We start from the raw sequence: 15,845 nt of genomic DNA on the forward strand, positions 1-15,845 counted from the left end.
CAGATTTGTAACGGCAACATAGTTCCACTGTGTTGTTCCTGTTACAGATAGGACAGATTTGTAACGGCAACATAGTTCTACTGTGTTGTTCCTGTTACAGATAGGAAAGGTTTGTAACGGTAACATAGTTCCACCGTGTTGTTCCTGTTACAGATAGGAAAGGTTTGTAACGGTAACATAGTTCCACCGTGTTGTTCCTGTTACAGATAGGAAAGGTTTGTAACGGCAACATACTTCTACCGTGTTGTTCCTGTTTCAGATAGGAAAGGTTTGTAACGGTAACATAGTTCCACCGTGTTGTTCCTGTTACAGATAGGAAAGGTTTGTAACAGTAACATAGTTCCACTGTGTTGTTCCTGTTAGATAGGAAAGGTTTGTAACGGCAACATAGTTCTACTGTGTTGTTCCTGTTACAGATAGGAAAGGTTTGTAACGGTAACATAGTTCTACTGTGTTGTTCCTGTTACAGATAGGACATATTTGTAACGGCAACATAGTTCCACTGTGTTGTTCCTGTTACAGATACGACATATTTGTAACGGCAACATAGTTCCACTGTGTTGTTCCTGTTACAGATACGACAGGTTTGTAACGGCAACATAGTTCCACTGTGTTGTTCCTGTTACAGATACGACAGGTTTGTAACGGCAACATAGTTCCACTGTGTTGTTCCTGTTACAGATAGGACAGGTTTGTAACGGCAACATAGTTCTACTGTGTTGTTCCAGTTACAGATACGACATATTTGTAACGGTAACATAGTTCTACTGTGTTGTTCCTGTTACAGATACAACAGGTTTGTAACGGCAACATAGTTCTACTGTGCTGTTCCAGTTACAGATACGACATATTTGTAACGGTAACATAGTTCTACTGTGTTGTTCCTGTTACAGATACAACAGGTTTGTAACGGCAACATAGTTCCACTGTGTTGTTCCTGTTACAGATAGGACAGGTTTGTAACGGCAACATAGTTCTACTGTGTTGTTCCTGTTACAGATACGACAGATTTGTAACGGCAACATAGTTCTACTGTGTTGTTCCTGTTACAGATACGACAGGTTTGTAACGGTAACATAGTTCCACTGTGTTGTTCCTGTTACAGATAGGACAGGTTTGTAACGGCAACATAGTTCTACTGTGTTGTTCCAGTTACAGATACGACAGATTTGTAACGGTAACATAGTTCCACTGTGTTGTTCCTGTTACAGATACGACAGATTTGTAACGGCAACATAGTTCTACTGTGTTGTTGCTGTTACAGATACGACTGATTTGTAACGGTAACATAGTTCTACTGTGTTGTTCCTGTTGCAGAATGGACATATTTGTAACGGTAACATAGTTCTACCGTGTTGTTCCTGTTACAGATACAACAGATTTGTAACGGTAACATAGTTCCACTGTGTTGTTCCTGTTACAGATACGACAGATTTGTAACGGCAACATAGTTCTACTGTGTTGTTGCTGTTACAGATACGACTGATTTGTAACGGTAACATAGTTCTACTGTGTTGTTCCTGTTGCAGAATGGACAGATTTGTAACGGTAACATAGTTCTACCGTGTTGTTCCTGTTACAGATACGACATATTTGTAACGGTAACATAGTTCCACTGTGTTGTTCCTGTTACAGATACGACAGATTTGTAACGGCAACATAGTTCCACTGTGTTGTTCCTGTTACAGATAGGACAGGTTTGTAACGGCAACATAGTTCTACTGTGTTGTTGCTGTTACAGATACGACTGATTTGTAACGGTAACATAGTTCTACTGTGTTGTTCCTGTTGCAGAATGGACAGATTTGTAACGGTAACATAGTTCTACCGTGTTGTTCCTGTTACAGATACAACAGATTTGTAACGGTAACATAGTTCCACTGTGTTGTTCCTGTTACAGATACGACTGATTTGTAACGGTAACATAGTTCTACTGTGTTGTTCCTGTTACAGATACGACAGGTTTGTAACGGTAACATAGTTCCACTGTGTTGTTCCTGTTACAGATACGACAGATTTGTAACGGCAACAGTGTTCCACTGTGTTGTTCCTGTTACAGATAGGACAGGTTTGTAACGGCAACATAGTTCTACTGTGTTGTTCCTGTTACAGATACGACAGATTTGTAACGGCAACATAGTTCCACTGTGTTGTTCCTGTTACAGATACGACAGATTTGTAACGGCAACATAGTTCCACTGTGTTGTTCCTGTTACAGATAGGACAGGTTTGTAACGGCAACATAGTTCTACTGTGTTGTTCCAGTTACAGATACGACATATTTGTAACGGTAACATAGTTCTACTGTGTTGTTCCTGTTACAGATACGACATATTTGTAACGGTAACATAGTTCTACTGTGTTGTTCCTGTTACAGATACAACAGGTTTGTAACGGCAACATAGTTCCACTGTGTTGTTCCTGTTACAGATAGGACAGGTTTGTAACGGCAACATAGTTCTACTGTGTTGTTCCTGTTACAGATACGACAGATTTGTAACGGCAACATAGTTCTACTGTGTTGTTCCTGTTACAGATACGACAGGTTTGTAACGGTAACATAGTTCCACTGTGTTGTTCCTGTTACAGATAGGACAGGTTTGTAACGGCAACATAGTTCTACTGTGTTGTTCCAGTTACAGATACGACAGATTTGTAACGGTAACATAGTTCCACTGTGTTGTTCCTGTTACAGATACGACAGATTTGTAACGGCAACATAGTTCTACTGTGTTGTTGCTGTTACAGATACGACTGATTTGTAACGGTAACATAGTTCTACTGTGTTGTTCCTGTTGCAGAATGGACATATTTGTAACGGTAACATAGTTCTACCGTGTTGTTCCTGTTACAGATACAACAGATTTGTAACGGTAACATAGTTCCACTGTGTTGTTCCTGTTACAGATACGACAGATTTGTAACGGCAACATAGTTCTACTGTGTTGTTGCTGTTACAGATACGACTGATTTGTAACGGTAACATAGTTCTACTGTGTTGTTCCTGTTGCAGAATGGACAGATTTGTAACGGTAACATAGTTCTACCGTGTTGTTCCTGTTACAGATACGACATATTTGTAACGGTAACATAGTTCCACTGTGTTGTTCCTGTTACAGATACGACAGATTTGTAACGGCAACATAGTTCCACTGTGTTGTTCCTGTTACAGATAGGACAGGTTTGTAACGGCAACATAGTTCTACTGTGTTGTTCCTGATACAGATAGGACAGATTTGTAACGGCAACATAGTTCTACCGTGTTGTTCCTGTTACAGATAGGAAAGGTTTGTAACGGTAACATAGTTCCACTGTGTTGTTCCTGTTACAGATAGGACAGATTTGTAACGGCAACATAGTTCCACTGTGTTGTTCCTGTTACAGATAGGACAGATTTGTAACGGCAACATAGTTCCACTGTGTTGTTCCTGTTACAGATAGGACAGATTTGTAACGGCAACATAGTTCTACTGTGTTGTTCCTGTTACAGATAGGACAGGTTTGTAACGGTAACATAGTTCCACTGTGTTGTTCCTGTTAGATAGGACAGATTTGTAACGGCAACATAGTTCTACCGTGTTGTTCCTGTTACAGATAGGAAAGGTTTGTAACGGTAACATAGTTCTACCGTGTTGTTCCTGATACAGATAGGAAGGGTTTGTAACGGTAACATAGTTCTACCGTGTTGTTCCTGTTACAGATAGAACAGGTTTGTAACGGTAACATAGTTCCACCGTGTTGTTCCTGTTACAGATAGGAAAGGTTTGTAACGGTAACATAGTTCTACTGTGTTGTTCCTGTTACAGATAGGAAAGGTTTGTAACAGTAACATAGTTCCACCGTGTTGTTCCTGTTACAGATAGGAAAGGTTTGTAACGGTAAAATAGTTCCACTGTATTGTTCCTGTTACAGATAGGAAAGGTTTGTAACAGTAACATAGTTCCACTGTGTTGTTCCTGTTAGATAGGAAAGGTTTGTAACGGTAACATAGTTCCACCGTGTTGTTCCTGTTACAGATAGGAAAGGTTTGTAACGGTAACATAGTTCCACCGTGTTGTTCCTGTTACAGATAGGAAAGGTTTGTAACGGCAACATACTTCTACCGTGTTGTTCCTGTTTCAGATAGGAAAGGTTTGTAACGGTAACATAGTTCCACCGTGTTGTTCCTGTTACAGATAGGAAAGGTTTGTAACAGTAACATAGTTCCACTGTGTTGTTCCTTTTGGATAGGAAAGGTTTGTAACGGCAACATAGTTCTACTGTGTTGTTCCTGTTACAGATAGGAAAGGTTTGTAACGGTAACATAGTTCTACTGTGTTGTTCCTGTTACAGATAGGACATATTTGTAACGGCAACATAGTTCCACTGTGTTGTTCCTGTTACAGACACGACAGGTTTGTAACGGCAACATAGTTCCACTGTGTTGTTCCTGTTACAGATAGGACAGGTTTGTAACGGCAACATAGTTCCACTGTGTTGTTCCTGTTACAGATAGGACAGGTTTGTAACGGCAACATAGTTCTACTGTGTTGTTCCAGTTACAGATACGACATATTTGTAACGGTAACATAGTTCTACTGTGTTGTTCCTGTTACAGATAGGACAGGTTTGTAACGGCAACATAGTTCCACTGTGTTGTTCCTGTTACAGATAGGACAGGTTTGTAACGGCAACATAGTTCTACTGTGTTGTTCCTGTTACAGATACGACAGATTTGTAACGGCAACATAGTTCCACTGTGTTGTTCCTGTTACAGATAGGACAGGTTTGTAACGGCAACATAGTTCTACTGTGTTGTTCCTGTTACAGATACGACAGATTTGTAACGGCAACATAGTTCCACTGTGTTGTTCCTGTTACAGATACGACAGATTTGTAACGGCAACATAGTTCTACTGTGTTGTTGCTGTTACAGATACGACTGATTTGTAACGGTAACATAGTTCTACTGTGTTGTTCCTGTTACAGATACGACAGGTTTGTAACGGTAACATAGTTCCACTGTGTTGTTCCTGTTACAGATAGGACAGGTTTGTAACGGCAACATAGTTCTGCTGTGTTGTTCCAGTTACAGATACGACAGATTTGTAACGGTAACATAGTTCCACTGTGTTGTTCCTGTTACAGATACGACAGATTTGTAACGGCAACATAGTTCTACTGTGTTGTTGCTGTTACAGATACGACTGATTTGTAACGGTAACATAGTTCTACTGTGTTGTTCCTGTTGCAGAATGGACAGATTTGTAACGGTAACATAGTTCTACCGTGTTGTTCCTGTTACAGATACAACAGATTTGTAACGGTAACATAGTTCCACTGTGTTGTTCCTGTTACAGATACGACTGATTTGTAACGGTAACATAGTTCTACTGTGTTGTTCCTGTTACAGATACGACAGGTTTGTAACGGTAACATAGTTCCACTGTGTTGTTCCTGTTACAGATAGGACAGGTTTGTAACGGCAACATAGTTCTACTGTGTTGTTCCAGTTACAGATACGACAGATTTGTAACGGTAACATAGTTCCACTGTGTTGTTCCTGTTACAGATACGACAGATTTGTAACGGCAACATAGTTCTACTGTGTTGTTGCTGTTACAGATACGACAGATTTGTAACGGTAACATAGTTCTACTGTGTTGTTCCTGTTGCAGAATGGACAGATTTGTAACGGTAACATAGTTCTACCGTGTTGTTCCTGTTACAGATACAACAGATTTGTAACGGTAACATAGTTCCACTGTGTTGTTCCTGTTACAGATACGACAGATTTGTAACGGCAACATAGTTCTACTGTGTTGTTGCTGTTACAGATACGACTGATTTGTAACGGTAACATAGTTCTACTGTGTTGTTCCTGTTGCAGAATGGACAGATTTGTAACGGTAACATAGTTCTACCGTGTTGTTCCTGTTACAGATACGACATATTTGTAACGGTAACATAGTTCCACTGTGTTGTTCCTGTTACAGATACGACAGATTTGTAACGGCAACATAGTTCCACTGTGTTGTTCCTGTTACAGATAGGACAGGTTTGTAACGGCAACATAGTTCTACTGTGTTGTTCCTGATACAGATAGGACAGATTTGTAACGGCAACATAGTTCTACCGTGTTGTTCCTGATACAGATAGGAAAGGTTTGTAACGGTAACATAGTTCCACTGTGTTGTTCCTGTTACAGATAGGACAGATTTGTAACGGCAACATAGTTCCACTGTGTTGTTCCTGTTACAGATAGGACAGATTTGTAACGGCAACATAGTTCCACTGTGTTGTTCCTGTTACAGATAGGACAGATTTGTAACGGCAACATAGTTCTACTGTGTTGTTCCTGTTACAGATAGGACAGGTTTGTAACGGTAACATAGTTCCACTGTGTTGTTCCTGTTAGATAGGACAGATTTGTAACGGCAACATAGTTCTACCGTGTTGTTCCTGTTACAGATAGGAAAGGTTTGTAACGGTAACATAGTTCTACCGTGTTGTTCCTGATACAGATAGGAAGGGTTTGTAACGGTAACATAGTTCTACCGTGTTGTTCCTGTTACAGATAGAACAGGTTTGTAACGGTAACATAGTTCCACCGTGTTGTTCCTGTTACAGATAGGAAAGGTTTGTAACGGTAACATAGTTCTACTGTGTTGTTCCTGTTACAGATAGGAAAGGTTTGTAACAGTAACATAGTTCCACCGTGTTGTTCCTGTTACAGATAGGAAAGGTTTGTAACGGTAAAATAGTTCCACTGTATTGTTCCTGTTACAGATAGGAAAGGTTTGTAACAGTAACATAGTTCCACTGTGTTGTTCCTGTTAGATAGGAAAGGTTTGTAACGGTAACATAGTTCCACCGTGTTGTTCCTGTTACAGATAGGAAAGGTTTGTAACGGTAACATAGTTCCACCGTGTTGTTCCTGTTACAGATAGGAAAGGTTTGTAACGGCAACATACTTCTACCGTGTTGTTCCTGTTTCAGATAGGAAAGGTTTGTAACGGTAACATAGTTCCACCGTGTTGTTCCTGTTACAGATAGGAAAGGTTTGTAACAGTAACATAGTTCCACTGTGTTGTTCCTTTTGGATAGGAAAGGTTTGTAACGGCAACATAGTTCTACTGTGTTGTTCCTGTTACAGATAGGAAAGGTTTGTAACGGTAACATAGTTCTACTGTGTTGTTCCTGTTACAGATAGGACATATTTGTAACGGCAACATAGTTCCACTGTGTTGTTCCTGTTACAGACACGACAGGTTTGTAACGGCAACATAGTTCCACTGTGTTGTTCCTGTTACAGATAGGACAGGTTTGTAACGGCAACATAGTTCCACTGTGTTGTTCCTGTTACAGATAGGACAGGTTTGTAACGGCAACATAGTTCTACTGTGTTGTTCCAGTTACAGATACGACATATTTGTAACGGTAACATAGTTCTACTGTGTTGTTCCTGTTACAGATAGGACAGGTTTGTAACGGCAACATAGTTCCACTGTGTTGTTCCTGTTACAGATAGGACAGGTTTGTAACGGCAACATAGTTCTACTGTGTTGTTCCTGTTACAGATACGACAGATTTGTAACGGCAACATAGTTCCACTGTGTTGTTCCTGTTACAGATAGGACAGGTTTGTAACGGCAACATAGTTCTACTGTGTTGTTCCTGTTACAGATACGACAGATTTGTAACGGCAACATAGTTCCACTGTGTTGTTCCTGTTACAGATACGACAGATTTGTAACGGCAACATAGTTCTACTGTGTTGTTGCTGTTACAGATACGACTGATTTGTAACGGTAACATAGTTCTACTGTGTTGTTCCTGTTACAGATACGACAGGTTTGTAACGGTAACATAGTTCCACTGTGTTGTTCCTGTTACAGATAGGACAGGTTTGTAACGGCAACATAGTTCTGCTGTGTTGTTCCAGTTACAGATACGACAGATTTGTAACGGTAACATAGTTCCACTGTGTTGTTCCTGTTACAGATACGACAGATTTGTAACGGCAACATAGTTCTACTGTGTTGTTGCTGTTACAGATACGACTGATTTGTAACGGTAACATAGTTCTACTGTGTTGTTCCTGTTGCAGAATGGACAGATTTGTAACGGTAACATAGTTCTACCGTGTTGTTCCTGTTACAGATACAACAGATTTGTAACGGTAACATAGTTCCACTGTGTTGTTCCTGTTACAGATACGACTGATTTGTAACGGTAACATAGTTCTACTGTGTTGTTCCTGTTACAGATACGACAGGTTTGTAACGGTAACATAGTTCCACTGTGTTGTTCCTGTTACAGATAGGACAGGTTTGTAACGGCAACATAGTTCTACTGTGTTGTTCCAGTTACAGATACGACAGATTTGTAACGGTAACATAGTTCCACTGTGTTGTTCCTGTTACAGATACGACAGATTTGTAACGGCAACATAGTTCTACTGTGTTGTTGCTGTTACAGATACGACAGATTTGTAACGGTAACATAGTTCTACTGTGTTGTTCCTGTTGCAGAATGGACAGATTTGTAACGGTAACATAGTTCTACCGTGTTGTTCCTGTTACAGATACAACAGATTTGTAACGGTAACATAGTTCCACTGTGTTGTTCCTGTTACAGATACGACAGATTTGTAACGGCAACATAGTTCTACTGTGTTGTTGCTGTTACAGATACGACTGATTTGTAACGGTAACATAGTTCTACTGTGTTGTTCCTGTTGCAGAATGGACAGATTTGTAACGGTAACATAGTTCTACCGTGTTGTTCCTGTTACAGATACGACATATTTGTAACGGTAACATAGTTCCACTGTGTTGTTCCTGTTACAGATACGACAGATTTGTAACGGCAACATAGTTCCACTGTGTTGTTCCTGTTACAGATAGGACAGGTTTGTAACGGCAACATAGTTCTACTGTGTTGTTCCTGATACAGATAGGACAGATTTGTAACGGCAACATAGTTCTACCGTGTTGTTCCTGATACAGATAGGAAAGGTTTGTAACGGTAACATAGTTCCACTGTGTTGTTCCTGTTACAGATAGGACAGATTTGTAACGGCAACATAGTTCCACTGTGTTGTTCCTGTTACAGATAGGACAGATTTGTAACGGCAACATAGTTCCACTGTGTTGTTCCTGTTACAGATAGGACAGATTTGTAACGGCAACATAGTTCTACTGTGTTGTTCCTGTTACAGATAGGACAGGTTTGTAACGGTAACATAGTTCCACTGTGTTGTTCCTGTTAGATAGGACAGATTTGTAACGGCAACATAGTTCTACCGTGTTGTTCCTGTTACAGATAGGAAAGGTTTGTAACGGTAACATAGTTCTACCGTGTTGTTCCTGATACAGATAGGAAGGGTTTGTAACGGTAACATAGTTCTACCGTGTTGTTCCTGTTACAGATAGAACAGGTTTGTAACGGTAACATAGTTCCACCGTGTTGTTCCTGTTACAGATAGGAAAGGTTTGTAACGGTAACATAGTTCTACTGTGTTGTTCCTGTTACAGATAGGAAAGGTTTGTAACGGTAACATAGTTCCACCGTGTTGTTCCTGTTAGATAGGAAAGGTTTGAAACGGTAACATAGTTCTACTGTGTTGTTCCTGTTACAAATAGGAAAGGTTTGTAACGGTAACATAGTTCTACTGTGTTGTTCCTGTTACAGATACGACAGGTTTGTAACGGTAACATAGTTCTACTGTGTTGTTCCTGTTACAAATAGGAAAGGTTTGTAACGGTAACATAGTTCTACTGTGTTTTTCCTGTTAGATAGGAAAGGTTTGTAACGGTAACATAGTTCTACTGTGTTGTTCCTGTTACAAATAGGAAAGGTTTGTAACGGTAACATAGTTCCACTGTGTTGTTCCTGTTAGATAGGAAAGGTTTGTAACGGTAACATAGTTCTACTGTGTTGTTCCTGATACAGATAGGAAGGGTTTGTAACGGTAACATAGTTCTACTGTGTTGTTCCTGATACAGATAGGAAGGGTTTGTAACGGTAACATAGTTCCACTGTGTTGTTCCTGTTACAGATAGGACAGATTTGTAACGGCAACATAGTTCTACTGTGTTTTTCCTGTTAGATAGGAAAGGTTTGTAACGGTAACATAGTTCCACCGTGTTGTTCCTGTTACAGATAGGAAAGGTTTGTAACGGTAACATAGTTCCACTGTGTTGTTCCTGTTACAAATAGGACAGATTTGTAACGGCAACATAGTTCTACTGTGTTGTTCCTGTTACAAATAGGACAGATTTGTAACGGTAACATAGTTCCACTGTGTTGTTCCTGTTACAAATAGGACAGATTTGTAACGGCAACATAGTTCTACTGTGTTGTTCCTGTTACAGATACGACAGATTTGTAACGGTAACATAGTTCCACTGTGTTGTTCCTGTTACAAATAGGACAGATTTGTAACGGTAACATAGTTCCACTGTGTTGTTCCTGTTACAAATAGGACAGATTTGTAACGGCAACATAGTTCCACTGTGTTGTTCCTGTTACAGATACGACAGGTTTGTAACGGTAACATAGTTCTACTGTGTTGTTCCTGTTACAGATAGGACAGGTTTGTAACGGTAACATAGTTCTACTGTGTTGTTCCTGTTACAGATAGGACAGATTTGTAACGGCAACATAGTTCCACTGTGTTGTTCCTGTTACAAATAGGACAGATTTGTAACGGCAACATAGTTCTACTGTGTTGTTCCTGTTACAGATAGAACATGAACACTGTTTAGTGGACAACTGATTTGCTGGGCAATATGGATATGTGTTCAGGGTACCATATAACCAGGTATATTGTGATATACTTTGCGTTTTAGCCCACCATCATCTTATGGTTGGCTATTCAATTTCCCCTGCTTCCATGGTCCTTCGATCTGTCCGTAAACAATAATTGTTATCGCTATTTCTTGAGATGTACCGGAGGAAACATCATCTGTAGGTTCTCTTTGGTCTCTAGTTGTGCTTGTTCAATTTTGAGCCTGATCGGGACAACAAAATGATCGATAGGCAGCTATCTTCGATTTTGACAGTTGAAGTTTGTTATTGCTGGGAGGACATTTCTAAAACTTGTCGGTTCACCTTGGACCTTAGTTGTGCCTGTTCTATTTTGAAACTGATCGGCGACAAGCGATTATCTTGGATTTTGACAGTTGAGGATTGTCCCTTGTAAAGTAACTTTCACTGAAACGTCGTGTGTAGATTCTATTTTGAAACTGATCAGAGAAAGAAATGGTCGACAGACAGCAATTTGGATTTTAACAAATGAAGTTTTGTCGCCATTTTCGAAGAAATACTGGAAGGATTTTTCTGAAACTTGATCTGTAGGTTCCCATTAGTCCTTAGTTGTCCCTGTTTATAGCAAGCCAATATAAGGTTTATTACCAAAATGAAATATCTCTTAAAATTCATGAAATACATGTACCTTTAATTTTGAGATTTATGGAGGAAAATGGCTGATAGGCAGCTATCTTGAATATTGAGTTGAAGGTACTGGAAGGATTTGTATGAAACTTGATATGTAGGTTCCTGGCATGCAGTCTCGTGTTATGACAATATCAATTTTGAGACTGTTCGCAGAAACAAAATAGCTGGCAGTCGATCTTATTGGAATTAAATGCTTTTGTCAATTTTCAGAAATTTCCTTTCGATTCCACTTGCTTTCAAATACTTAGGAGGAAACGACGAAAATTAAGAAAAATTTAAAAAAAAAAAAAAAAAAAAAAGTCAATTGTGGGCGCTAAGATTCCTCTGGGACCTCTTGGTAATTATGCAGGTTTGTGTTACTATACAATGTCGTTAGCATTTATTTCTAGTGAACATAGTCGCGGATATTTTAATTCCAGTTGTGAAGAGGCGTCAAGAGAGGAATCCGTGTCAAAAGAAAACATGACAAAGTTCCTTGGTGACGTAAACGAGTTAGTGGGTTCCAAACAGCTATTAGAAATGACTGAGGAGCTGAACAAGATTAAATTTCAAATCGACAACATGAAGATTGGTAGGTTGTATAGCAAACCAATATAAGGTTTAATTATTACCAAACTGAAATATCTCTTAACATTCATGAAATACATGTACCTTTAAATGTTTCCATATATAGACAATATTGATACTTCATCTAATTCAAATAAATTATTACATCGCCATATTTTTAGAAATATAACTCTTTCACTACACTTGGTGTAATCTACCATATTAAGGTGTTGTGTGCGGTATCTCCATATAAAACAGCGATGTGATATCTTCATATAAGATGTGGTCCGATGTCTCCATATTTAGGTTTGGCCCGCGAGCTCCATATTTAGGTGTGCCGAGCTCCATATTTAGGTGTGGTGGGATATCTCCATGTACAGGTGTGTTCCGATATTTCCATATGTAGGTGTGGCCCGATATTTCCATATGTAGGTGTTGTGCGATATCTCCATATTCAGGTATGGTACGATGTCTCCATATTTATGTGTGGTGCAATGTGTCCGTATTGAGGTATTGTACGATATTTCCACATACAGGTTTGGTCCGATGTCTCTCATATTTAGATGTTATACGATATATTCATATTAAGTTGTGTAGCGATGTCGCCTTATTGAAATCTGATACGATATCTCCTTATACAGGTGTGGTGCGATATTCCAAAATTCAGGTGTGGTGTGATGTCTCGATATCTAGGTGTGGTGTGATATTTCCATATAAAGGTGTGGTGCCTTATCTCAATATTTCGGTTTGGACAGGTATGACAATATTTGTGGTTGGAGCGATATTTCCATATTTAGATGAAGTGTGATGTTTCTATATCCAGGTATGTAGCGATGTCCTCATATTGAGGTTTGATACGATATATCCATATTAAGGCGTGTAGCGATGTCTCCTTATTTAGGCGAGGTGCAATATCGCCATATCAAGATGTGGTGCGATATATTTATATTTAGGTGATGTCCGCCATCTCCATATTTAGGTGTGGTCCGGAATCTCTATATTAGATGTGGTGCGCTGCCTCCATACAAAGACGTGATACGTTTCTCCGTATTAAGGTCCTGTCCGATATCTCCATATTTAGGCGTGATGCGATGTCTACAATTTTCGGTGTAACGATAACTTCTTTTTTCGATGTGGTACAATATCTCTCACTATCTGGTGCAATATTTCTATATACAGGTGTGGTCAAATGTCTTCATATTTAGGTGTGGTATGATATCTCCATATTTAGGTGTGGATCGTTATCTCCATAAACATGTGTGGTACAATAGCTCCATATTATCTTTGGTGCGATATCTCCATATTTAGGTGTTGTGCGACAACGCCATATTTCGGTTGTAGCGATGTATCTATATCTAGGTGTGGTACGATATCTACATATTTAGATATGTTGCAATGTCTCCATATTTAGATATGTTGCGAAGTCTCCATATTTAGGTTTGGTACGTTACCTCTATATACAGGTGTGGCGAGATAAATCCATATTTATGTGAGTTCCGATAGCCTTATTAGTCAAATCAGGTTAGATATCTCTCTATTATGACCTTGTACGATGTCTCAATGGTTAGGCAAAGTACGGTATCTCCATATTTAGGTAAAGAGCGATGCCCATAGTTAGACAGAATTCAAAGGTCAAGTCAGATACTTCCCATTTAGAATATTGATTTATTCTTGAATACGTGTGCAATGTTTATTGAAAATAATCCGTTGGCTAAACCCCAGCTATTTTATCTGTAAAATTTTCAGAATCCACACAAGACGTTAGACTTCAACGGGGAGATCAAACAGCACTATGTCAATCAACATCATCATATAGTACTGCCCCAGAACATCCCTGAAGACTCTTGGCAACCGGTATTTTAGAAACTTGTTGGTATACATCGTAGCTTTAATAGTTCTAATATACTCAGCTATGTAGTTGTACATAAAATATCACCTTTTGCCTCTAAAAGAAATGAACTGGAAAAATTCTTAGGCGCCCGTTTTACAAATGTGTTGGGCAAATTGAATACTCACCTTGCCTTTCCGTTTCAAGGTTTGTCGTTTAAATGTATGAACTGTAAAATGAACTACCTATATCCTTATCCGTTACCCGAAGGTCAATCTAGTAATTATGCATTAATGCGGCGTCCGTCGTCCGCTCGACGTCAACTTTTAATCACGCTTGTTGGCCCGGATTGAAGCAGGCGATGGGTCTCACAGCGAGATGAAACCCCTGGATACCCAGGGTCATAGTGGTATAAAATTATCCTGATCATAGGTTGTCATTGATGCTATGGCGGCCATTTTATAACACCATCGCGCAATCATCGTATTATGTAAAGAATACACATTTTAAGCTTTTTCTGTAGTTCTATCAGTCAGATATGGATGAACCCTAAGTACTTACTGCTATAACTGTTATCAAGCTTAGCCAAACCATGTCAGGCCCATCTTGTTCTCATATAAGGGTAATAATATTGTGCCAGTAGCATGCTTTGATAAAGGGCTAACAAATTTATTCAAATGAATCGCCAACTTTCAATGTCACGGGGATCAAAATGTGTGAAATTTTATGGCAATTTTCTCATTAATAACCAGGAGTTCCAGGGTTACGATACCTGGCCAGTATCATGCTAGAAACTTACTTTCATATTGGAATGAAGTTTTTCTACTTAGCATCCATATCAATTGTAAAAGTTTTATGAGTAGCAGGTGAGCGAAACAGGCCCATTTGATCTCTTGCTCGACCGTGCACGAAATTACAGAGCTAACGCAAAATTCATTACAAAATACCTTCCAACTATCTGCACTATGCAAACTGTTGATTCTTATGTTAAGAAAACGTCAGATATGTAGTCTTCTAAATAAGTTCAGAAAACATCAGATATACATGTATAGTCTTTATATTGACAAAGACAAATTTGATCTATTGACACGATAATTTACACATACATTCGTTTGTATATAACATTATCTGTAGTAGAGCGGCCTCGACACAATAGGCATAATTTCTCGTCAGTATAAACACTGTATTGCTTTGTCTCTTCGTCATAATCTGTTGTCTAATCTGGATTTATCTCAACTCAATTTGTTTTGTTTATTGTACTATATTGATCTTGTCCGAAGATCCTCTTTCTGTTTTACATAATCTTTTGAGACTTGGTAAACTTTATTATCATCATAATTATTGAGCTGTGCTTTCTCAAACGCTATTTTGATCACAGATATTTTATTCATGTTCGATATCAGAGTTTTTGACTGATCTTTTTGAAACTCGATAGGCTTTATCTGTTTAAAAATAATTTTAGGTATCTATGATTTCCTGCGCTGTCATTAATTGGCTTAAAATCACTTTGCGTTTTAGCGATAATCATGTTCGCAGAGGTCCTTGTTTTTTTCATACGATCTCAATAGGTAGGATATGCAAGCATCCTATGACACGTAGGTGTGCTTACCCAGACAGCATTAATTAACTGTTTCACTTCACGGTAATCTTGCTCTATTTAATGTGCACCAATTTAAAAGAAAAAGCCACGATTTGTACAAAACGCCTTACACCTAGACCATGAATTTCAGAATAAAGGAAGACGAATCAGTCAAAGGGTGAAAATTGTGGACCCCAGCACCGGGAAAGATATATCGAGCGAAATCCAAAACGGAAGATACACTGGACGAAGTTCTTCTGTAGAGCTGTCTCGGAGCCATTGGTATGACAGTTACGAGTTCCCCAATGACGACACATCCAACAAACCATTGAACAAGGTTTGATTTGTATTTGTTATTTTTGTTGATTCCTTTATCAATTCTGACTTGTATTTCTATTTTCACTTGGGTGACTGAGGATACAAATTTAATTACAGGTACACCTATTATGA

The 15,845-nt window shown here is 39.0% G+C and overlaps 1 protein-coding gene across 1 annotated transcript in view; it reads left to right on the top strand.

Moving 5' to 3' along the window:
* LOC117327918 (tripartite motif-containing protein 59-like) overlaps nucleotides 1-15,845 on the top strand; it is a 26,879-nt gene that overhangs the window by 8,330 nt on the left and 2,704 nt on the right. The window contains exons 6-8 of the mRNA XM_033885163.1: nucleotides 11,862-12,013; nucleotides 13,735-13,842; nucleotides 15,547-15,732. Of these exons, the coding sequence (XP_033741054.1) occupies nucleotides 11,862-12,013; nucleotides 13,735-13,826 (244 nt within the window). The 3' untranslated portion in view covers nucleotides 13,827-13,842; nucleotides 15,547-15,732. The remainder of the gene's footprint in view (nucleotides 1-11,861; nucleotides 12,014-13,734; nucleotides 13,843-15,546; nucleotides 15,733-15,845) is intronic.

Source organism: Pecten maximus, chromosome 5 (assembly GCF_902652985.1).
Source record: "Pecten maximus chromosome 5, xPecMax1.1, whole genome shotgun sequence".
NCBI lineage: Eukaryota > Metazoa > Mollusca > Bivalvia > Pectinida > Pectinidae > Pecten > Pecten maximus.